Source organism: Perognathus longimembris, chromosome 10, assembly GCF_023159225.1.
Source record: "Perognathus longimembris pacificus isolate PPM17 chromosome 10, ASM2315922v1, whole genome shotgun sequence".
NCBI lineage: Eukaryota > Metazoa > Chordata > Mammalia > Rodentia > Heteromyidae > Perognathus > Perognathus longimembris.
Window position 1 is genome coordinate 21,183,783 of NC_063170.1, and position 24,312 is coordinate 21,208,094.

A 24,312-nucleotide genomic window follows, 5' to 3' on the forward strand; every position below is an offset into this window, starting at 1 on the left:
GACCTGATGTGGAACCCAGGAGTTTCAGCGTGGAGCCTAAAACTCTGGATTCACTATCACAGGTTTGTCCCATCTTCCAAATGGATCTGAGTAGCAAGGTGCTTTGGCTAGAAATACAGGGTGGCTGCCCTTGGCTTTGTGGTCAGCAGGGTATCACTGATTGAAGGCTAGCCTTGCAGGTTCTGGGGAGAGGTGACTACCTTGGCAAAGGTGCCCTTAGGAACCAGTATCCATGGCCTTAGCATCTGTGTGCCCTGTGGTAAGGGCTCGAAGCAGTCTGAACTCAGCCACTTCACTGCTGAGAGACCAGTGAACCACTCTGTACCCTTGTTCCCGCAGGCAGCCATGCAGACTATGTATGGGAAACAAATGCTTTTCCTTTCAAAGCTGAAGGACTTTGTTAGCCGAGCTCAATTCCAGAGCCTGTCACTCTGGCAACCAGTCTTGGGGGATTTACATCTCATGCATCACAACAGGGGAAGAGCCATTCACCAAGTAAGGGGGAGTTACTAAAAACCTCACAACACAAAACCAGTGTGCTTTCCCCCACATCCAAGGGGTTCTGCCACAGAACAACAACAACAAAAAGAATCAATGAGAAAAATCTCCCACAAGCCCATTTGGCCTTGGCCGGCAATCAGCCAAAGAGGAATTCAAACTTAATCAAACTTTCATGTCTCCCTTGTAAAGCTCAGGAAATCAGTAATTGGTTTTGTAATTGAATTTTCTGATCACGTATCAAAGGAATGGGTACTGCCAAAGGCCAAGAAATGGCCTGTCTCCAGTAAGGACAGCCAAAGTCCTGATGGAAGCTCTGGAGGTAGGGGAGGAGAAGAAACTGCTAGTTGGCTAAGAATAGAGCCTGTTATTTATAACTAGAGGCAAAGTCAGTGACAGCCCAGCCTTACCCTTACAAAGTGGTCTCCCCCAAACACCTACCGCAGGATCCTTGTGTTTCCTGGATTCAGATTCAGAAAGGCAGCCTTTGGCAAAGGTAGCATTGGAAGGATGGAAGATGAGGGAAGCAGAGGCAGGGGCACTATGCTGGTGTAAGGAGCTATTCCAGAGCATTAGGGAGAGGCAAGGCTGCCTGACTGACAGTGGCCTGCGCAGGGGAGGAAGAGGCTGATTCAAGAGCATCTCTAGAACGGGAAGTGGGATGTAGAAGGGGGAGGAGGAGGCCAAGGTTTCAGCTTGTGTAAGTGGGAGAAAGCTGATGTTTACTATATAGAGAGGAAGGTGGAAGAGCCTGCATTGAGCATCTGGAATTGAGTTTTGCATGGGTTGGGGCTGAGGTATGGATGGTCTAAATGATAGAGTGATAACAGACACAGCTCAGATTTGATGTGCCTGATTAGGTGGTGGGCTCCTGAGGCAAGCTTCACAATCATCACAGCAATTCATTTTCCAATAACCTAAGGAATAGGTTGATGACTTATTAGTCCTACTTCCTGGCCTCCAAATACAAGGCTTGGCCAGGTGCCAGTGGCTTACACCTGTAGTCCTAGCTACCGGGGACTGAGATCTGAGGATGGTGGTTCAAAGCCAGCCCAGGCAGGAAAGCCCATGAGATTCTTATCTCCAATTAACCACTAAAAAAGCCAGAAGTGGAGCTGTGGCCCAAGAGGTAGAGTGTTAGCCTTTAGTAAAACAAGTTCCAAGATACCACCTAGGCTGAGTTCAAGCTTCAGAACAGGCAACATCCCTCACCCCCCAAGACCCCCACCAAAAACAAAAACACCCCCAAACTGAACAAGGCTCAGAGATGAGGGGTGAAAGACTTTCTACTTGTGAACCATATGGCTGAGATTTAGCTTCAGGACAGACCCCAGAATCCGTAAGTTGTCCTCTAATGTCAGACCTTTCTTTATCTGTAGAGAAAGACATCTTACAAGCAAAGAGGAATAATTAGGAAAGGGTTCTAGCACTTAAAAGGGAAGTGTGATTGAGAAGGGGAAGCCTGAGGGTTCACAATCAACATTAATTAATTGATCCATTTAGAAATGCTAACTCAAAAGACAAGCCACAGACTGAAAGAAAATATCCCCAGTACATATACCTGGCATGAACCTGTATATAGGAGTATAAAAAAATCCTAAAATTCATTAATAAGACAAACAACCTTATAAAAGCTGAGGATAAAAGGTTTCAACAGACACTTTACAAAGGAAGATACATGATGGCCAAAAGGCATATTAGAAGGTGCTAACTAGCATGAGTCACTAGGGACATGCAAATGAAAGCCACAGTGAAAAGCCACTGCACGCACTAGAATAACTAAAATCAAGTGGCAATCCAAATGTCGACCAGAGTATAAGGCAATGGGAACTTTACACATTGCAGATGGAGTTTTAAATAGTACAGCCATATAGGAGGTACTTGCAGCTTTCTTACACAGTTGATATACTTTCCTGTATAACCCAGCAACTCCATTCCTAGAGAGGTACTATGACATATGAAAAAATGTCCACACAAAAACTTGTATGTGAATGTTCTAGCAGTGTTGCTCATAACAGTTCCAGAATGGAAACAACTTAAGCACAACCACTAGATGGCTAGGTAAAGAAATGATGGTCTAACTCTGGGTCATGTTTGCAGAAAGTGTTATGGAGAGAAAGTGGTGAGAATCCAGAGCACCTGGGAGAAATCTCAGAAGCATCTAAGAGCTTGGAGACACCTAGACTGCACCATCCAGCCCACTTGTGGCTAGGAAAATAAAATCCAAGCAAAGCCCATGGTTGGAGCAAAGAGAGTATCCTTTAAGTTCTGCAAGAGTTGTCCCACAAAAAGCACTAAGCTGGTCCCCTACACACCTGGCACGCATGGGAAGTATGAGGCTTAGAGAGGGATGAGGCCTGCTTAGAGTGAGCCTCGTAAATTAGTGGGAATTGAGCACACCTGGGGTCAGAACACAGCTCTACTACCAACTGGGCAAGGGACTTTGTTTGCTTGTTGACAAAGTGTCATGGGACTGCTAGCATAGTCAAATGATAAAACAGAGAGTTTCCTACTAAAGTTAGTATGTCACATGCACCAAGCAGGTAATCTGTGTCAGGTACTGTAGAGCACTTGACCTACCAACCATCCTATACTTTACATGCAGTATGGTGATGGATGTGCTACAGAGAAGAAAAGAGGTACAGACATCTGACAGTTAGCAAACACTCCAGCATTGGGAGAGCTATAGTTTAAGCAAGGCATTCAGGCACCAGTCTTTTCATTCTTTCCAATAGCCCCAAGCTTGCCATTCATATATCACTTTTATTTCTATGTACCTGTATAGTCCTGAAATAAGCCTTTCATCTGCCTTTTTTTTTTTTTTGACAGTACTAGAATTTGAATGAAGGACCCTATACTTGCTAGACTCTATCACTCGAGCTACACTCCAGGCCTTTTTGCTTTAGTTATTTTTCAGATAGGGTCTTGCATTTTTGCTTGGGACTAGCCTCAGACCACAATCCTCTTACCATTGTCTCCTGTGTAGCTGAGATCACAGGGATGCACACTGTGCCCAGCGAGCTTCATCTAAAGTATATGTGAGATTATGGATTTAATACATTGATTTCTTTTCAAATACACATTACAACTCATATACAACTACAAAAGTGGAAGAAAAAGGTTTATCCAGCTACCATGTAATCTTGTACTTCACCAAAGTACACCTGCTATTTCAGAGAAATACTGCCAACACAGAGGAGTCCCTGCAGCTGTCTAGCTCGCCACCATGGGCAGTGCTCCACAGTGACTGTGTTAGTCTCAGAAGAGCAGCTCTCTTCACAGAGCTGGGGGAGCTCAGACACAGCAGTTGCTGACACAGTGGATCTTCAGCTGTGCTCTGTCATGTCACTGAGGAGCAGTCCTCTAACTGCTCAGACATTGAAACTCAGCCAACTCTAAGTAAGGAGTGGGCAGCTGACACAGGCACCAAGAAAATGGGCCTCCTACAACACTGGAGAGGGTGCTTCTTCCATAGGCGGGCAGACACCTGGATGGAACTTATATTTGAATACCGAATGGGCTGTCAACAAAAGCACTTTGCCTTTTCTTCCTGAGGGCATAGCCAGTCAGTCCCATACTCCTCTGCAGTTTAGGTGTGCCCACAAGACTGAATGCAGGCCTGCCAAACACTCCCATTCCTTGCAACCTTCCTTGTGTCTTCCTTTCCCAGTTTGCTCATCTGGGTCAGGAGTACAGCAGAAGACCCTTACCTGAGTGCTGGTGAAGTCACTGCCCACAGAGAGGAGCTGGCTACTGGCTGCATGGAACAGTGTGCCCCCATCTCCTGCCCACATTGTCACACTGGACTGTGATAATGAAAGAAAAAAGGATTTGCACTTGTGCTAAGACCAGGGCTTGGATGTAGGAAATAAAGAGTTCCTGCTCCCGGGGGCTACCTGTAGAGCTGTGTGATCGGCCAATGTCCACATATGGTAACAGACCACACAGATGGAGTCCTCTGTTGTCTTGACTCTCTTCAGGTCCAAGCTGGGGAGGACTGGGCCTGGCTGGATGTCAAAATCACTGACTGCAGCAATCACAGAGGGATGCTCAGTTCTGGAGGCCAGAGCCCCAAGAAACAGCCAGAACTACAGGCAGGGCAGGGCAGGAACCACCAGTAGTTGCTTCCTGGATTGAACTACAAGGGTGGAAGGAGGGATTTCTTAGCTTTGGAAGGTGTAATAAGCATTCTGGCCCAAGAAAACTGAGTACACTAGGAACAACAGCTGTCCATGGATGACTTGCCCACTCTGAGCTTTGTGCTGCAATTGATTCTAACTGGTACCATATAGGTCCTAAGAGGCAGGGAGCCAAGAAAGGCTTCCAGAGGATGTGAGTGCAGAAGATATGGGTTTGGGGGCAGGGGTGGGTGGTGGAGGGGAAGATGGTCAGACAAAAGCACTAAGACTCAAGCTGTGGCAGAGCCTAGGACGAGCTGCAAGAGACAGGCAGTGCCTTCTCTTGATAGGAGGGGATGCTGTGCTAAGGGCTGCTTTTCAGCAGGAGGCTGGATACAAATTTAACCAGCTCCTTTGGCTTCTGTGTGGAGCACAGATTGGGGGAGGGCAGCCAAGGCAGCGGGGGAGGTTGAAGAAGGGTTGGGAGAGGCTACTGAAATGACTTGGGGACCTGACCAGGGAAGAAATATTTGGTAGCAGCATCTCCTCTGCTCTGAGCTCCACACATCCTGATGATGCCATGGGACTCTTGTCCATGTGCTTGAGGGTTTGGTGTGTGAGCCAATCAACAGAATGTGCAAACCGTTTCTGACAGTGCCCTTATCCAGCTGCCCAAGGGCCTTCCTGCCTCCACTGAGCCTGCTCTATACATTCTACCAGGTCACTCTTGCCCAAGCAAAGAGCTCTTGAAATCCACCCTCTGCTCCCCACCCCACTCTGGTGCCCCCGGACCAATCAGACAGCAACTGACAGCTTCAATGGCCCTTCATTTTCTCCCACACCCCTGAGACATGGTTACCCTCGACACAAAGGCACTGGTGGTACACTTGACAGTGTTTTCCTGTTTGATTTAGGGCTTTAGCTTGATAGCATGGTGGCCTATGCATGCCAATGTAGGAAAATAGAATGTCTCATTCCAAATACACTTCTTTGCTGCACTTCAAACTGGCTATGGGGAGAAACTGCAGACTCTGTGATCACAAGAATGGCTTGAACATGCCATCATTTTGGAAAAGAATTTCCATTAATCTACCTTAGTATGCAAATAGTAGACACAGATATGACATTTCTATCTGGCATCCCTGTCCTACTGGGGAAGGATCTTCTACAGGAAGAAGAGACTGGGGGTGGGACACCTGGCTATAGGCATGTTGCCTAGGGAACTGTTGGCATCATAGGCAAACCCTTGCTTACTGTGCATATAGCCTGTGCCACCTCCTTCCCCCCCTAGAAGCCCACATCCCTCCCTTAAAGCTCTCCATAAGGACCAGCCTTCCACTTTTCTTAGAGTGGACATGTAGTAAATCTGCTACATTCTCCCTGCCGTGCCCCCACCCCTCCTTTTTGCCTATGGTCAGTTTATTTTAAAGACAAATGTGAGTGAGGAAAAGAGTAAGTTTAAAACTGCCCTATACTGTCCACACCTGCATCCCCATAGGCAGGAGCCTAGCCTGTTTGGGCTATAGTCCCTGGCCACACACTGGGGGCTCAAGAGGGGCTCCCTTTCCAGCTGAGTGCAGTATTCAGAGTATCTATTCCCTCCTTGGGGGAAAGTTAATCTTGAACTTAACACACACGTGTCCTGCCTTTGGAACTCTTGGTTTTCTTTCTCTTTTCCATACAAAGGAAGAGCTTTGTACTTGGCAATCACCTTAATTTAGCAATTAAGTTCTGCCAGAAGAATTTATAGAACTTTTTAGAATTTATAGAACTGAAATGGGGGTGGGTTGGGGGAGGGGAGATCTTAGATCTGGTTCCTCAGATGTAATGGATGGAAAAAAATTGAGTGCCTGTAGGGTAAAGGACTTGCTTGCTGTTTCATAGATGGCTTGGGACAGAGCTGGGCCTGGCTTTTCAGTGAAGGGTCAGTGTTCCGCAATTGCGTACTGAGCCTAGGGCTGGCATGCTCTGGGTCAGGACAAACTGTCACTGGACAGAGACCCCAGCCCCTGCCTTCTGAGTTCCTTGGGTTCCTAGGCTACCTATACTGCCCTCTGAGCACGTGCTGGAAAACCATACTGAGGGGGCACTGGCCCCTTACCATCCTCTCACCATCAGGGCTGGGAGCTCAAGGAAAGAACTATGTGTGTTCCCATTCCTGCCCCTCCCTGCTCCCCCCCCCCCCCACTTCCCTGCCACTCTTCCCCAGGGGAAATCAGCCTTCCTGCGGAGGTGAGGCCTTGTTCTTCTTGCCCCACACAGCTCAGAAGCTGCTAGACATGGAGCCTACAGACACTGGAGCAGTCTTACACTCTTTTAACCATGTGGCCAGCAAGGCCTCAGGAGCAGATGAAGCCTTTGTGGCTCTGTAGACATAGTAGCCAGCTGGGACACAGCCGATGTCTGAGTCACTGTGACACTGGCTGAGGCTGGTCCTTTCCCTGTTTCTCAGTGTGTGCTGGTTATTGACCATGTACACACCTCATTGGTTGGTCTGAGACTGGCTCCCAGTGATGGCCCTGGAGGGAAGGCCATAAAGGATGATGCTAGCCCTCTTCCTCATGGGGTGAAAAGCACACTCTCTGCAGCCCAGCTGCTGAGTTTGATTCAGTCTACCACTTAGCAGTGCCTTGTCCTTGAACTGTGAACTGCAGTCTCATCTGTAGGTTGAGAATAATAATAGATCATTAAAAAAAATGGTACACTCTTAGGGGCAAGAGAAGAACAACAAAGAAAGGTGGCAGGAGATGAGGGCAGCAGAGTTCCGTGGCCCAAGCCATAGGCCTCTTCTTAGCTAAAGGCTGACTTGTCCCACCAGGGCTTCTATGCTGCAAGGGAAGCAGGCAGCAGAGGTTGAGTAATGATGCCTCTGGGTCTGGGGCTATGGAGGTGGGCTGATATGGTTACTGGAAATTGAGGAGTATGGCTCTTATTCCCCACAGGGACTGTGTGCCATGGTCCCCATGAACAGATGCAGTCACTGTTCCCAGGCTGGCTTGATGAGAAAAAAAGTTCCACTTCATCATGCCAAGGGACTTGAGTTGGAGGAATCCTGGCTCAGGATCCTGGCACAGAGTCACAGGTCCAGGAACCTGATGATTGGGAGGGAAGCTGTGGGAGAGAAGCCCTAGAAGTAGAGACAAGAAGAGAGGGACATGGAAAAGAAGAGAGCGATAGACAAGACTACACAACAACTCCTGGGGAAACACTGGAGATGATGCTACCTCAGTGGAAACGGTTACCCACTGGGGGGTCCCAGTGTGAGGAAGAGACTTAAGACCAGTGCCTGGCACAGAGGAAAGGTTTCTGAAATGGCAGCTGCATTGTCATTTTTAGGAGAACCACCTATAGCTCTGTGAATGCCACTCCCCACTCCCTCTAGCTGAAAGTGTCTCATCTCCTGACAGCACTGGCTTGTTTGCTCACTCATTAATTCATATGCAGAGAAATATGTACTGTGCCCCCTGCTGTGCAGGGGGCAGCATGGTAAGCATGGCACACCACGGTGAAGGAGGAAGAGCAGGTGTGCTGCTCATCAGGAGCTTAAGAGGTGAGCAGCTGCACAACCTTCAGTAGTCCAGCTTTAGTGTCCTGACAGTAGGCCTGGCCTGGTCTGAGCTAAGGACATGTCTGACAAAAAAAGGGGGAGTTAGTATTAATGAATCAAACAAAAGGGAAGATAAGAAAGGAGATTGTTTCAGACAGGTAGAATGGTGTGTACAAAGGCTCTGAGGTAGGGAGTCCCAACTACGTATGAGAGTCTGAATGAAGTCTATTGTCACTGGAGCCCATTTGATTGAGGGTGACAGTGTTGACAGATGAGGCAGAAGGAACAGGGAGGGCCAGCCATGTGAGAAGAGCTTCTAGGCATGGAAGGAATATCTGGCTTTGTTCCTAGCTCAGCCAGAAGCCACTGCAGTTTTTAAGCCAGGTCATAGCTTGCCTTTGGAGATGTTCACTGCGGCTGTGAGAGAAGATGAGGGACAGTGAGTGTGACAGCAAGGAGGGAAGCCAAGAGGCTACTGAAGGTGTCAGGGGATCAAGATGGGGGTGTTGGTCCAGCGAGAGAACTGGCCTCATTTTGGATCTACCCACAGTCTGTCCAACATGGAACTCCTGTGCCATATTGCCCTGCTGGATTGTGAAGCCTTGGGGCACATTGCCTGTCACAAAGCTAAACTCTGCAGATATCTGTTGGGAAGCAACATAACCATAACCAATACAGTTGAGGCCGTCTTTAGCCTCCCTACATTGAACAATCCTCCAGGGAATCACCTCCAGACTGCATATCCAGAGATCTGTAACCTCATCTCCCTTATACCATAATTTTATGATGATTAGATAACCATGTATGCTGCTCTTGAAATACAACAAGCTCTACTGTCCTGTTCTGGCCCAGATAGCTAGCTCACATCATCCAGCACAAGTGCTAGCAGGCCCAGCTCTCCTTCTGTCCTCCCAATTCAGCCCAGAAGCAGCTGATGGCTTCTCAAGGAGATGAGGATTAGGAAGGATCATTTGCACAGACAAACTTGCCTCCCCCAATATCTCTGGCCTGAGGTCCCCAGGGCTCAGCCCGAAAATAGCTCACTGCTGAATTCAGTCCAGCTTCCAACTCTGTAGTGGCCCTGCCACGTCTTCCTTCCCTTCTCCTTCCTGCTGTACTTCCCAAAGCAGTGCTGCTCCCTGCCTGGTGAGACCAGCTGGCTCCCCTGGTGACTACTAGCCGAGGGAAGGAAGGGCAGCTCCCCAAGCCTGTACTGGCTCTTTGGGCACAGTCCAGCAGGCCAGGGCACTCACCAGGAGCACTGTTTTCAGTCTACAGACCTGATGATGACGTCCTTGACTCCCAGACACCTCCCTCCTGGGACCACATCCAAGCATTCCACTCTGCAGCAAGAAGCCTGGTGAGAAGGGCGTGGATTATGCATCTGCTCATGGAGAAGCACAGAGTACATGCTTGACATGTGTGGTGGCACAGAAAGTACAGGCTTGGGAATCAGGCCTCAGAGTAAAAGCCAGCTCCCATATTTTAGCTTTGTGACTTTGGCCAAGTTCCTTAAGTACTCTGTACCCCATTTTCTTAATCTCAAAAATGGAAGCAATACTGCTATATTTGGTATAATTTGTTATAGAAACCTATCAAAAGTCCCCATGGGTAGCAGCCATTTAATTAAGATAGAAATGCCCTTTTCACTTGCCAGAGCAGCCCACTGTGATGGGGGGTGGAGGGGCTTTATTATTTTGTTCTGTCACATTCAGGGTCTGTTTGCTGTCTCAGGCTGCTCTGGCTACCCCTTCCAGCTAGCAGGGAGGAAAGGATAAAGGAAATTATGGTTTACAAGAGTGGACTGGGTTGTAGGAAACCTTTTGTGTCAGGCCAAGGAGAACAGATTCTACATGGTATGGGCCAAAAGTAGGCCAAGAGCCAGTGACCAGCAGCAGCTCATGGGGACTGACCTGGTGGGCAGGGGAGTTGGAAATTTCCTTAGTGGACCTGGCTGGAACATGTCATTTTACTTCAGACTTACTGTCCAAGGCTCAGGATTCTCTCTGCCCTGGCTCATCGTATCGTACTCTTAGGCTCCATCCCCAAAGGCTGAGAGCCAGCCTCCCTTCACAGAAGTAGGATTCTACCTTGGTGGCACCTTGGTGGCTTACATTCAGTCCTTAGTGTCTTCTCCAGTCATCCTTGGAGGCCTGGAACTCCTCTCACCTTGCTTGGGAACCTTCACCAGCTTCCATGCTCTTCAAGGTAGCCCACAGCACCTAGCATCTAGGACAGCCCTGCTGAATCTTAATGATGACTTAATCACTGGCTGGTCTTCCACTAATACCATGTGAGTCCATTCTGCACCAGGGCAGGCAGGGCCAAAGTCCAGGAGAAGTTAGGGTATGTCTTGTGGTAGCCCCTCCAGCATCTATTTCTTCCGATTCTGTTTCCTTTTTCATGACTTTCTATTTTTTCCTATGAGACACTCACTCTTGTCCCAGGAACCCATCACCCAATCAATGAAAGCACTGCATCTTCTTGGTCACAGTAATTAATTTGAAGTTGTCCTCTGGTTTGATTGAGGCCAACAAGGAAGAAGGCTCCTAGGACTTGGATGGTACCCAGGGAAGATGCTGCACAGGTACACAAGGTGCTCTGGGATGTCCTAAGGTATACATCAGGTTAGGAATGATGAGTTAAGTTCTATCCAGTATACTGTATGGGGTGGGGAGCAGATCCTGCAGAGTTTGAGGTAAGGACTACACAGTAGGATGGGATAGAGAGATGTTTCAAAGCCAGGAATATCACCTGAACTGGAGGATCAAAACTTACCTACAGCTGTACCTTTGGACTTTTTAATCATTGGGCCACTTGACTTTTATTTTTGTTATAACTGTTCTGTGTTTTCAGTGCTGATGTTTAAACCCAAGGCCCTGTAAATGTTAGAGAAGTTCTTTACCAGTGAGCTACATCTCCATCCCCCAATTGACTGCTTTTGTTTTAATAAGCCAGTTTGGTTGGTTTTGCTATTCCTTGCAACCAGAGTGTCAGAACCTACCCAGAGGAGTCTGGGAGACAAGTGTCAGATTGCTGCTGGCTTCCTGTCAGATAAAGGGGAAGGGGGAGCTGCGCAAAATAGGTGCAGGTGTGTGTGGACAGCCCTTTGTCGTGGGGATGAGCTGGATACTGTATCTGCCCTCCTAGGGAAGTCACAGTGCCGTGGACCTCAACGTCCATATGCTAAAGGCTTTATCCACAAGACAGTGTGGTTAGGAGGTAGGGCCTTGTGGGGAGTTCCTTATGTCATTTCCTCTTCCTTTTTTGCTCTTTCGTTCATGATGTAAATGTATTTGCTCTGCTACTACCCCAACCATTAGCATGACACACTCACCAGAAACCCAGAGCTATGAGACCACCAAATAAATCTTAGACTAGGACCTCCAAATCTGTGAGTCAGAATTATCCTTTCTCTTAAAAGTACTTACCACAGGGCTGGGAATATGGCCTAGTGGTAGAGTGCTTGCCTCGTATACATGAAGCCCTGGGTTCAATTCCTCAGCATCACATATATAGAAATAAACCAGAAGTAGCTCAAGTGGCAGAGTGCTAGCCTTGAGCAAAAAGAAGTCAGGGACAGTGCTCAGGCCCTGAGTTCAAGTCCCAGGACTGGCCAAAAAAAAGTAATTGCCACAGGAATTTTATGATAGTACTAAAAAGATGATGAACACCCCCCCACTCTGCATGAGAGGGAATGTAATCCTCTTTCAAAACCAGAAGGGCTTCTGAGCTGGGCCATTAATGAAAGCTCCAAAAACAATAAATGAAAACCACAGGCAGTGATGCCTTGCACTTGTTCTCTCATTTCCTCCCTCCCTCCTCCCTCTTTCACTCCTCCCACCCCTCTCAAGTTTTCACTCTCCCTCCTCTCCAGAAGCCCTAATTACTCTACAGTGATGGTAGAAAAAAATGTTTACATATGTTTACATGTAGAAAAAAATGTTTACATGTTGCAGATAAACCAGAGTGAGCCCCACTGAGCCCTTCCCTTGAATGTCTGACCACTTTGGCCATTCCTACCAGCCTGTGACTCATCCTCATAGTGCTACTATCTCAGCAAACCTCAAATTTGCTCAGTTCCCAGAACCCTTGGATAGTTAAAATCTACTGTGCTGGTCCTCTAGGCTCCTCCCTGGAGGCCACAAAGGGAGTTCAATGAGGAGTCTAGACTAAATAATATCATTTGGGGTAAAAGGCAACAGAGTCACCACAAGCGCTAACCAGTGTCCCTTTAAAGTACCTCATGGCCAGCACCATACTGTGAAGTAGTATCTTTGTAAATTACTTTTTAGGGAGCAATACTTACATACCATCCTATTTCAGTGGGTTCAAAATATTATTTTCTTGCGAAGCATACATTTAAAATGGATCACAATTTTGTGATCTTGTTTTGGAGGATTTCGTTTTTTTGTCTTTCTGGGACTCCAAAATATGGCACTGGCCAGGCAAGCATCTCTCAGCTGTTCTCTATGTCTTCTAAGGCAGTGAGGTCTTGTGGCAGTGAATTTGTCACCCTTACATATGAAACTGTAACCCCTCTGTACATCACTTTGACAACATATATATACATACATACACACATACAACTGTGAGCCCAAAGGATATGCCTACAATGTTCTCTGTCTCAAGACAAGGCTTTCAGTCTTCCTGTGGGACAGCCAGGTAGTCATGGGGGTAGGATGGGACGTCAGACATTCAAGGGAAGGGCTCAGTAGGGCTCACTGGTTTATCTGCAACATGTAAACATTTTTTTCTACATGTAAACATATGTAAACTTTTTTTCTACCATCACTGTAGAGTAATTGGGGCTTCTGGAGAGGGGGGAGAGTGAAAACTTGAGGGGGGGAGGAGAGAGAGAGAGGAGGAAGGAGGGAGGGAGGAAATGAGAGAACAAGTGCAAGGCATCACTGCCTGTGGTTTTCATTTATTGTTTTTGGAGCCTTCATTAATGATTCCTTTTACTTTTCTTTCTTGTTAAAATCCCATATCCCTTTCTGCTGGCAATGAACATGTAGAGATTGATGGTGGCCCAGCCTTGAACACCCCACTCTACTCTGTGGCTTGGCAGTGAAGGCAGGCAAGTCCAGACAGAGGCCAGGGCTGGCTGGGGCTTCTACAGTGACCAGCCAGCCCAACATTCCAGAGGGGTGGGAGGTGAGGGTGTTAGGCTTGCAACATGGGAAACATTTGACTTTGCTTGCCTAGGCCCCATCTGGGGGACACTCTTGATAGGAGCTTTGTGCTACCAGGATTCACCTGCTGCCTGGCTATTTCCTTGTCACTGATTTCCTTGTCTGCTATAGGGGCCCTGCCTTACACACTATGTTGCATGGCTTTCGAAGTAGTTTTGGGAGTGTCAGTCTCTATTGAGGAAACAATGGCCATCTTCATAGTTTAGACCATTACTGGTAGGGTCACTTGTCTAGAATGTAATGGACAACAGGCCTAAATCTAAGCAAAAACAGCATTCCCCACTCTGCTCTCAGCCATTTGCACACTAGTTAGATCACACTGCCCTCTTCTAAAATGTGGCTTCAGCATCATATCCTTTGTTTCTTGTTTTACTTTTTTATTTTTATTTTTTTCTTATTTATTGTCAAAGTGATGTACAGAGAAGTTACAGTTTCATATGCTAGGCATTGGACACATTTCTTATATCATATCTTAATTAACCTTTTAAAATCAGGATAGGTGTCCCTTTCTTTGAGGGACATGAGGCTAATACTGATTTCTCCCTACTGTATATTAAGTACTGCTCTTAGAGCTTACACCTACTGAATCATTTCATACACAGGCACCTCCAAGAGGTAGGCCACTATCATCATCATCATCATCATCATCATCATCATCATCATCATCATTATCGTCATCATCACCATCATCATCCAACTGCCTGAGGAAGGCAAGGCATGCAAATCTTGTCTTGTTGTTTCCTATCAAGAAGTATAAGACCTGGACTTGATTTGGGCAGCCAAGCCCCACAATCTAAGCCCCACTATGCCTCACTGTGCTGCATTTTCATGAAAATACACAATTCTGTCTCTGCCCTCCTTCCAGTGAGTAAGTACAGGAGTGGAAAAATGGATCAATGGACATAGGAGGCCACCCTTACCCTGACTGGTGAGAGGGTCAAGAAGGCATGAAGAGGAATACATTCTGCACCTCCTTTCATTCCCCCCTCCATGGATGTGTCTGTTTCAGGGTGTGTCTGTTTCAGGGTAAGGACCTTCCATCCTGTTCTCAGGCATACATACCCCTGGCACCTGACCCAACGCTTGGACCAAAAGGGGCATGCAGCTGCTGGATGAGTGGGATCTCTCTGACTCATCAGTGGCCAGCAAGATGATGACCCTGGCTAGGCACGAAGCAGAATGATGTAGGGACTTGCGGATGAATAGGACTGCCCTACTCTCCCAGACTCACAGGATAGTACTGGGGCAGCAGGAGTGTAGCCTGCTCAGAGGAGGGAGCAGCCATTTGCAGCTGAGGAGACCCAAAACTCTTAAAACTCTAAGGAGAGATGCTGAGCGACATCTCCCAAATTAGAGAATTTGGTCTATTCTTCTTCCCATCTCAAAAGCTTCTGTTGTTTGGAATTGGTTCTTTCTTTTCAAGGAAGATCAGAGTTATTGGTGCTATCACCTCAGGCCAGGTCTGCAGGACCTAAACAACAGATGCCTGGGCCTAACCTAGCCACAGAGCCCAGGTGTGGACAGACATGGCTGCACCCCATCCTGGAAGCTGGGCTATCGAGCTGGTGGAAGCCTCAGCAATTGGGTGCTCACTTTCTCATCTGAGCTGTATGTCTGCCCACAACTGGGAGCCCCTGAACCTTTGTACCCATTCCTGTCACCTATCCACTGGTCTTCAGGAAAGATGTGCTCAATAAATTTTGTGGGAAAACTGACTGATAGACAGCATGAAACAAACAAGCACAACAACAACAAAATTCCTGAGGTGGTAAGTTGGCTGAGTGAAGGCAGCCTGCTGAGATGGAACAGACTTAACAGTGACTCAGGGAACCTCACGTTCTGGTCCTGGGTCTGCCATATGTTCCCTTGTATAAGGCTCTTCTGTTTGGACCAGATGAACCATTTGGCCTCATGTACAGAATGGAATGCCAGAATGAGAAGGGTTTGAATCTGGACAGGCCAAAAGGTTAAGGCAGAGTTAGGCTATGAGTTCCCATATGTGGAAAGCCTCCGTGCCCAATCTGTTACAGGTTGCTTATGCCTCTTCTTGGTCTCAGATTTGGGCTATGGGTATGGAGGCCCTCATCTGTCTCCTTTCCATCCCCATTAGGTCAGACAACTCCCCCTGAACTGTCCCCAGGCTCCATGGAACTCAGGCAGAGCAGGGCCAAAATAGCATCCTTGTTCTTGTCTACTTTAGAATTTGTGCAAACTGCAAGGGGATCAGCACTGGGCTGTGGAGATGCTACCACAAACATTACCATGACTAGGAAGAGACAGTGTTCAGAGTTTCTCTGTGCTACTTAAATGTCAAGATTTCTTTCACCAGAGGAGATCCAATGACATTCTGGAAACTTGGTGTGAAATTTGATTCTGCTCTCCAAACATCTACCTTATCTTGGGGGGAGGGGGGATGGCAGTTCTAATGAAGCCCCTGGTGAGCAAAAGAGTACTAGGTAGTGATTCCAGCCAGCACTGATTCCTGGTTTTGCTTAGGCCAATGACCTTGGGCAGCCAATTCAGTGCCTGTACCTCTATCTCTAGTCAGAAAAATGTAGATAATACTATGCCTATTCTTACTAGGCTGCTGAGTGAATAATGAATCAATAGTTTAATAATGAATTCTTTTAAACAATGAACAACAGTTAGTATGATTAGAATTGTCCTAGGCATGTTACATGAACTATATGATTTACTCCTAGAAAGGTTGAATATGGGCAGTATTAGGGTTACAAATTTTTTTAGCCAAATCATAAAGGTTTAGAGCAGTCAAATAGTTTACCCAGAGACACACAGCTGTTGGCGGCAGAGCTGGGATCTGAACCCATTACCTAATATTTCTGATGTCAAGCATCGTGTTAGATGATTAAAGTATACAATCTATTTTCAAGGACTTTATAATTAAGTTTGAAGGCTAGGCATGTAGGTCTATTTTTTTTTAGAAGGGATGAGAGAAAGAAAACCATAGTTTTTTTTTCATCTAAATAAAGCTGTATATAAACTGAAGGCATTACTTTGCAGAAGGTCTGATATTTGTCCTTACCCATCACTAAGAGTTGAAGCCAATACTCCCATAGGGGGAAAAAGAGATTAACAAGAGAGAACACAGTATGTTTCTTTAATTAAAGTTTTGGATAATGACGCAGCCTTCAGAAATGCAGAACCAGAGTTCTAGAGAAAATATCTATCTTTATGCCTACATACAAAGAAGAATGAACAGCTGTGCAGAAATGTGACTGGACAAAAAGGGCATGACCTCTGTAACTGATTTTGGTACCCTGGGTATTATATATACATTTATTTCAACCAGGGAAGAGAAGGCGAACATCAAAATTGAGAGACAAAGGGTAAAAGGTGAACTAATGCTACAGCAATACTTACAAGACAATATGCCGTAAACCAACTATACAACTTGGAGGGGAGGAAGGAAGGTGGGAGAAAAATGAGGGAGGAGGTAACAAGTTTGATAAGAAATGTACTCATTGCCTTACATATGAAACTCTGTAACCCCTCTATACATCACTTTGACAACAAATAAATAAATTTAAATAAATAAAATGAAACAAACTGACGGGGAAAGCCAGAGAGGCCTATCTATTTAGATTTTTTTTCCCTTCTGAAATGAGAGTCTTGTTATCTACTTACTATTAAACAAGACAGATAGAATTTATTTATGGCTAGCTCTTACATAGAAATACAACTTAAAAGCAACATTTCTATTTTATATAACCTGCTTTAGGGAAGAAGTCTTCTGGTTTCTATGATCACTTGGGGGTAAGGGTTAGGGAGAGCAGGAGAGCAAAAGAAAATCAGGAGACTGCTTCTGAGGCTCTTCCAGTGTCCTTCAGTTCAATGTGCTAATATTATTAGCATGGGAAGATACCATATTTGGGTTATCTTTTTTCTTCTGAGCCCCAACACTAGTTAGTATTACTATTACTACTATATATATTAGTTGATAATGTATTTTAGATATGCAAAGATATATATAAACACATATGTATTTTATATCTAATTGTGTGTGTGTGTGTGTGTGTGTGTGTTGTGTGTGTTTGAATTTATTCACATGGTATCACTGGAAGAGTTTCCTTTCTCCTCTTTCCATTGGCCAAAGTGAATCTCCTAACTCTGTAATTATCCAGTCACTACTGTCCTTTCTCCCAGTGTCTAAGCTCAGGCCAGTCCCCAGCCCGGCCCATCTGCTCTTGTGAAGCAGGCCCCAGCCCAGGCTGAGCATGGAAGAAGTGGAAATCCGGGCTAGAAAGTGCCAGTTAATTTGCATAGTGATGACCTGGGAGGGAGCCAGAAGGAGGGAAAGAAGGAGTGAGGGCAAAAGCGAGAGAGGTCCCAAGGGGGAAAAAGGAAGCCATGAGACACCAAAATTAAGGAAGAAATAAAGGGAGAGGCAGAGAGATGGTCCCATATAGTCAAGAGGAAGAGGGAGAAAGCTGAAGGCAAGGGATGGTGGGAGAAGGAGGTGGGAGGGCAAGACAAGGGAAGCCTTGCCAACTGAGGTGGGGAAGGGCCAGAGTCCTAGGTTTGAAGACAGAGTCACTGCCTTGTGACTCTGCTTGAGGCTTCTTCACTATCCACTCCTCCAGGTGATAACACTAGTGCCTCCGTTTCTTGGTTCTTATCCTTCTATCTACTAGCCATGAAATCACCAGCCTTATTAATTTGTCAGCACACTTTTCTCTGTTGTCTTTCCTCTCTAACCCCTAACCTAGGCTCACACTTCTCACACATGGTCTACTGTGCAGCTTTTGGACCTACCTCCTCACCTTTGGCCTTTCTCCAAATAGTCTACTCTGCCCATGCCACCAGAAGAATGCAGTAAAATCTTACTTTCATCTCATTCTTTCAAGCTCAAAATCTATCAATGGGTCCTACTGCCAGCAGTGTGAAACCCAAACTCCTTGACATGCCTTCTGGGGCCCATCAAATGTGGCCTTACTCATTTCTTCCTTCCTGCCTACACCTTGTACTCTGATCCTATTCTTGCTCTTGGTCTGCTCTTCCAATATTACCAGCCTCTGTCTGTATTTGGGGCTTGTTTGCCCAAGCACCTTTCTTCACTAATACCTGCACCTGTCAAACTGCACTAAGGCTTCAAAAGGGCTGTTCATGCCTCTTCCCTCGAGAAGGTTCCCCTGACCACCCAGTAGAAAGGATTGCTCATGCAGTCTGTAAGCTCCATCTTCACATGATGATCAGCTTCTCAAAGGCCTCAATCTACATGCCCTGTGTGTGCACAGGGCTTCAAACACACACACACACACACACACACACACGACTGCACAGTCAACATCCACTTGCTCATTTAGGGATGACATTCCTGGGACTCTCCTTTTTCCTGAGTACTGGGAGAGCAAATGCCATTCAAGGGATGCTTTTTGAAGGCCTACTATATTCTGGGCATGGTGCTCAGAAAGTAAAGGGCTCAGCACAGAGGCTGGCAGCAAGACAGTTGCTATCAGTGTGAGATGGATAAGGCCCTGAGCTTGCCTGGGCTCACTGCCACCATCAGAGAATCTGGTTTTCTCAGGGGCTATTCCTGTTGTGCCCACTCCTGTATCACCACCACAGTCTAACTACTGGCACATGGAAGTTCACAGTATGTGCTTAATGGAAAGAAGATGGAAGAAAAATAGTCAGAATCCCACCTCCCTCCTCCTAGTCTTGTGCCCCCTTCCTCTTTCCACAGGCTCTGGTTCTATGACCAAAACCAAAGCTGATCTCCTAGAGGAGAAGTATTTCCACCAAACAACTAGCTTCCTGGTCAGCTTCCAGGGAGCAGCACAGCTCCCCACACTAGGCTCTGTGGACACATTCTCAGTCACACAATTTCCCAGGAACCAGAGGAGCCAATGCCTAAGCTGGGATAACTCTGCCCCATGGAATTAGGATTTTGCACATAAAATCTCAGATTTTATATCTAAAGTTATTTTTTTAACAGATAATTGACCAGATCTAACAAGGCTAGGATGGCTTTCACCTATGTGGGGTATAAATTTTCAGTAAAATTAGGATCATACACATTCAAATTATTAAGGCTCCAAAACAGGTCCAGCAATCAGATGCCTCTATCTCCTCCCTTCTCGAGGCTTGAGATCTGTAGAAAATGATTAGATTCTCCATTCTGTGCAACAAAGGCCAAAGTGCTCCCCTGGACAGAACTCTAGGAGACTGTTTTTTTTCTCCCTCTGGCTCCCACACCCTTGCGCTAATCTTCAGCTCTACAGTGAATGTGAACACTGAAAATGAGAGGCTTTTGTACACTTGTTCTATTAACCACTTATCAGACATCTAGAAACCCAACTGAAAAGCTGTCCCTGGTTCTAGGACACTGACTTTCTGCTGAAAGGAGGGCCTCACACTTACTGGAGGCGAGGCAGAAAGCAAATCCCTTGGTATAAAGGACAAGAGCGAGCCAATTCAAATGGTTGCCCTCAGACACCAACAAGGCAAGCTATGCAGAAGCGAGATGGAGGCCAGCAAGGTAGATTTCATTTAATAGATATTTTTTTTCTGTCCAAGTTAATTGCCCAAGAGCAGGAACTTATACTATGTGGGAACATCTCCTATCCTACCTTTCTCTCCTTGTCACCATATTCCACGCCCAAAGTGTCCATAGCCCGGACAATGGCTGCCAGAGACTGGATGGTGTTGCTGTAGACGACAGGCTTGTACTGCTTCACATCTTCTCCCGAGAAGCCATCTTCGTGGATAATCCTGCAGAAAAGCCACACACACCACACGTCATGAGTGTTTCATTCTCATTCTATGCAAGAACCCCAGGCATGGGAAGCCTGGGCCACCTCATAGTTTAGCTAGGTTCTGTAGGACTGATGGGTTACTGAGTTGCTTCAGTATGCTATGAAATTTGAAGGCAAAAAAGTATCCAAATTATGGAAAAATAGTCTGAAAAGCAGAATATTGGAAGAAAATCAAGTGTAGTATTTTCAGATTCCTTATAGAAAGTGAAAGAGATGAAGGGCTGCTAATACTTGAAAACACTTAGGGTAGGATGGGCAAAAATGAAAATGCTCAGTACATGTGGGTTGTTGGTATTTTTATTTATTTTTATTTTTTGGCCAGTCCTGGGCTTGGACTCAGGGCCTGAGCACTGTCCCTGGCTTCTTTTTGCTCAAGGCTAGCTAGCACTCTGCCACTTGAGCCACAGCACCACTTCTGGCCATTTTCTGTATATGTGGTGCTGGGGAATCAAACCCAGGGCCTCATGTATATGAGGCAGGCACTCTTGCCACTAGGCCATATCCCCAGCCCGGTTGTTGGTATTTTAAGCAAAGCTCAGTTATGTAAACTGAGGCACATTACTCAGTGGCATATTGCTGAAGACTGGTAAGTTTGCAAATAATCTCTCTCTCTCTCTCTCTCTCTCTCTCTCTCTGTCTCTCTCTCTCTTTCCCCCTCCTTCTCTCTCTTGCCAGTCCTGGGACTTGAGCTCAGGGTCTGAGCACTGTCCCTGAGCCTCTTTGTGCTCTAGGCTAGTGCTACAACTAGAGCCACAGTGCCACTTCTGGCTTTTTCTGAGTAGTTTATTGAGATGAGTCTCACAGACTTTTCTGCCCTGGCTAGCTTTGAACTTCGATCCTTAGATCTTAGATCCTTAGGATTACAAGCATGAGCCACTGCCGCCTGGCTTATACTTCTCAATGACAGACAACTTGTAGTGCTTTTTCTTCTTAGTACTGAGGATTGAACCCAGGTCCTTAGGCATATGAGGCAAGCACTTTATTATGAAGCCACATCCCAGCCCACTCACAGTGCTTTAATAGAGGTAGGACAACTCACTTTAAATGAGGAACTACATAAAAACAGAAAAATCAGCAGAAGGGCTTTCCCTACTTTTCTGCCTCAGCTGAGATTAACCACCAAGCCCTGTGTTCAACCGGGAAACAAAGCCTGAAGAGGAGACATCACACATCAGGGGCATGTCATTCTCCATGGTGGTCACTTAATGCTCACTGAAATTAGAAAGGGGAAACCACGCCAAAACATTGTAAGAACCATGTTACAATGATGTAATAGAAAAAGACAATCAGAACAAGATTTAATGCCACATGTCATATGTACACATCAATGTACGGGGCTGAGCACAGTCCCATTTATTCCTTCATTATCCTTAGTGCAGGAGAACACTACCAGTAATCCTTGTAAAACATAGCTTCATTGACACAATTAATATACCATACAATCCACCCACTTAAACCAGTCAACTGGCTGTTCATAGTGTATTAAAAAGTCACTACAATCTTATTTTAGAACAAAGTTGTCCCTCTTCCCCTAAAATGGACTTCTGTACCTAGAAGCAATCACCAAACCCTGCACTCCAGCCCTAAGCAACTACCAATCTACATTGTTTGTTTATTTGTCCTATAACATATGTGTTTGTGACTGTTTAACTTAACATGTTGCTTTCAAGATCTGTCCATGTTGTGGCATGTTTTAGTGGCTTGTTCTTTTTTTTATCACTGATAATATTTTTATTCAAATATGTCACTTTTTATTTATCTAGTCATCAGTCGATGGGCATTAATAACACAGTTACAAAATTGGACTTGATGCTTGGCTCATCTTTACTCTGAGTTTCTCTAAGAAGTAGATCCAAATGAGCCTAATAGCTTTTTGTTGATTTTTGATTAGCCCTATATCTCTTTTTAGAGAAGTCTCTTGAGGGAGTCCATAGCTAGTCAAGCCCACAGTACACTACCCCAGGGAGGTCTCAGAGGGAATTACTAGCTCCCACTGCACAAGGCCAGAAACCTGGATAGAACACAGGAAACAAACTTTCCAGATACTGGTCAGTCAGTGCAGAGCCGTGATCCTGGGAGAAGGTGACCACTGAGGTACTGGGAGACCACAGTACAGGCAGAGAAGCCCCAGTAGAGCAGCAGTACTCAGGGAGCAGCGGAAACAGAGTTTAGTACTCAGAAGGCTGAGGTGGCTGGAACAGAGAAGAAACTGGAGAAAAAGAGCTCTAAGTATCTACATGTTACACCTATGGGGTTTGACTGGGCAGGGGGAGACCCTACAAGTTGGGTATAACTACCTACCCGTGAAAAAAGGAGCTCCAGTGGGTTTTCAGACTGCTACTTTCTAGAATTCCCCCAAGGCTGGGATAATGTACAAATTCTCCTCAGCCAGAGTGCCTACAGGGGATGCTGGGGACTTCAGTAGAGGTCCAAGAGGAGCAGAGCCACAGTCATTGAACTGAAGTAGCCCTAAAGCTTCCCGAGGCCAACCCTGACAATGCTAAAAGCGCAAGGCTGGCGGGGAACCACCAAGCTGGTTCACAAGCAACTTAAGTACCGAGAACAGTGAAATCCAGACAGTCAACAATATGATATTGACAGTACCACCTTCCAATAAAAAGATTCCTGGATATACATAAGAGCAGGAAAGTGTATCCTATAAAACTAGGAGAAAAACTAGTTAGCTATTTGAAATGACAGAGATGACAGAATTAACAAAAAGAGATGTACAAATATTTTATACATTTTCTAAAAATGAAAAGAAGCTATGAATGCAAATAAAAGAGAAATGGAAGATTTAAAAAGACAAGATTACAAGAGCTGAATTAAAAAGCTCATTGGATGGGATTATCAGGCCATCACACAGAAAAGCATATGAACAAAAAACTGCCAAATGGAGACAAAAAAAGGAAGAAGCCAGAAGCCAGTGGCAACATCTGTAATCCTAGCTACTCAAGAGGGTAAGGTCTGATGATTGCAGCTTGAAGCCAGCTGGGAAAAGTACGTAAGACTCTAATCTCCAATTAACTACCAGAAAACCAGAAGTAGCACCGTGGTTCAAAGTGGTAGAGTGCTATTTTTGAGTGAAAAAAAGCTCAGGGACAGTGCTCAGGCCCTGAGTTCAAGCTCCATAACTGACCCAAAAACAAAACAAAACAAAACAAAACAAAAAAGAAAGAAAGGAAGGTAGAAGGCTGATCATGTACAATGCTTATGTCATTTTTAAGATTTGGAGAAGAACAGCACAAAGGATAGCAGGGAAGCACACAGCAGAAAGACTCATATATGAAAAAAAAGAACTAGTGTGTGACTTAAAAGCAATGTGTGCTAAGACAAGACACAGTGTGAACTCCAGAGCAAAAAACAAAAGTAGTGAAAGCAAAACAATTGTCATTTTCCTTAGAGGTGAAGATGGGATGTCTGTAGGCTCCATGGGAGTGATGTACTGCCCTAGAAGCCAGGGAAATTCCCAGTGCTTTGTTTTGGACCCCGAGATCCTGCTTCCTTCCTGAGAATGCTCTTCCAACTCTAGGTTGCTTGTGGGATTACCTTCTACTTGGGGTTGGGATTACCATTTTCTATACCTATTAGTGGAGGTAGGAAGGGTAGTTTCTTTTTAAACCCTATTTGGCAGAAAAGTTAACAGGCTGAGAGATTCAGTAATTTTCTCAGTGTCTTTCAGCAGGGAAGAAGTGCCTGAGTCAGGACCAGAACCCAGGTCTTCAAGTTCATGGTCCATTTCTATCATACTTCATCCATGCCCTGGTCTAGGTGAAATATCACCTGGTAGGCGTCAGCTAGTATATGGAATGACCTAAGAGAAAAAAGCTTTGAAATTCTGCACATCATTTAGGATCTGTAGCAATTATGCACTAAGGTGGAGGGAGCTTCTCCAAGTCATGATTATTAGTTCTATAACTAGCTCAGACTGGTTATATTAGCTTCAAATTCAGTTTGCTGTCTCAAGGTAGAATTTTATATACTCATCTTGCTTTGCATTGAAAAGTAAAAGATACTCAACATAAGAAAAGATGCACTATATAGGACAAGGAAAAATACCATATACCACTGGTAATCCCACCAAGCAGGGACAGTGCATTTTAAAGTATAAGACCTAAGACCTCCAATGGCATTTGTTTTATTCTCCCTTCCTTCCCCCAATCTCTCTCAGCAGATAT

General features: G+C 45.6%; 1 protein-coding gene across 3 annotated transcripts in view; it reads right to left on the reverse strand.

The window, feature by feature from the left end:
* The window catches only part of Gnao1 (G protein subunit alpha o1), a 151,943-nt gene that overhangs the window by 50,375 nt on the left and 77,256 nt on the right, over positions 1 to 24,312 (reverse strand). For all 3 annotated transcript variants that reach the window (XM_048355561.1, XM_048355562.1, XM_048355560.1), the window contains exon 3: positions 19,949 to 20,090. In XM_048355561.1, the coding sequence (XP_048211518.1) occupies positions 19,949 to 20,090 (142 nt within the window). The remainder of the gene's footprint in view (positions 1 to 19,948; positions 20,091 to 24,312) is intronic.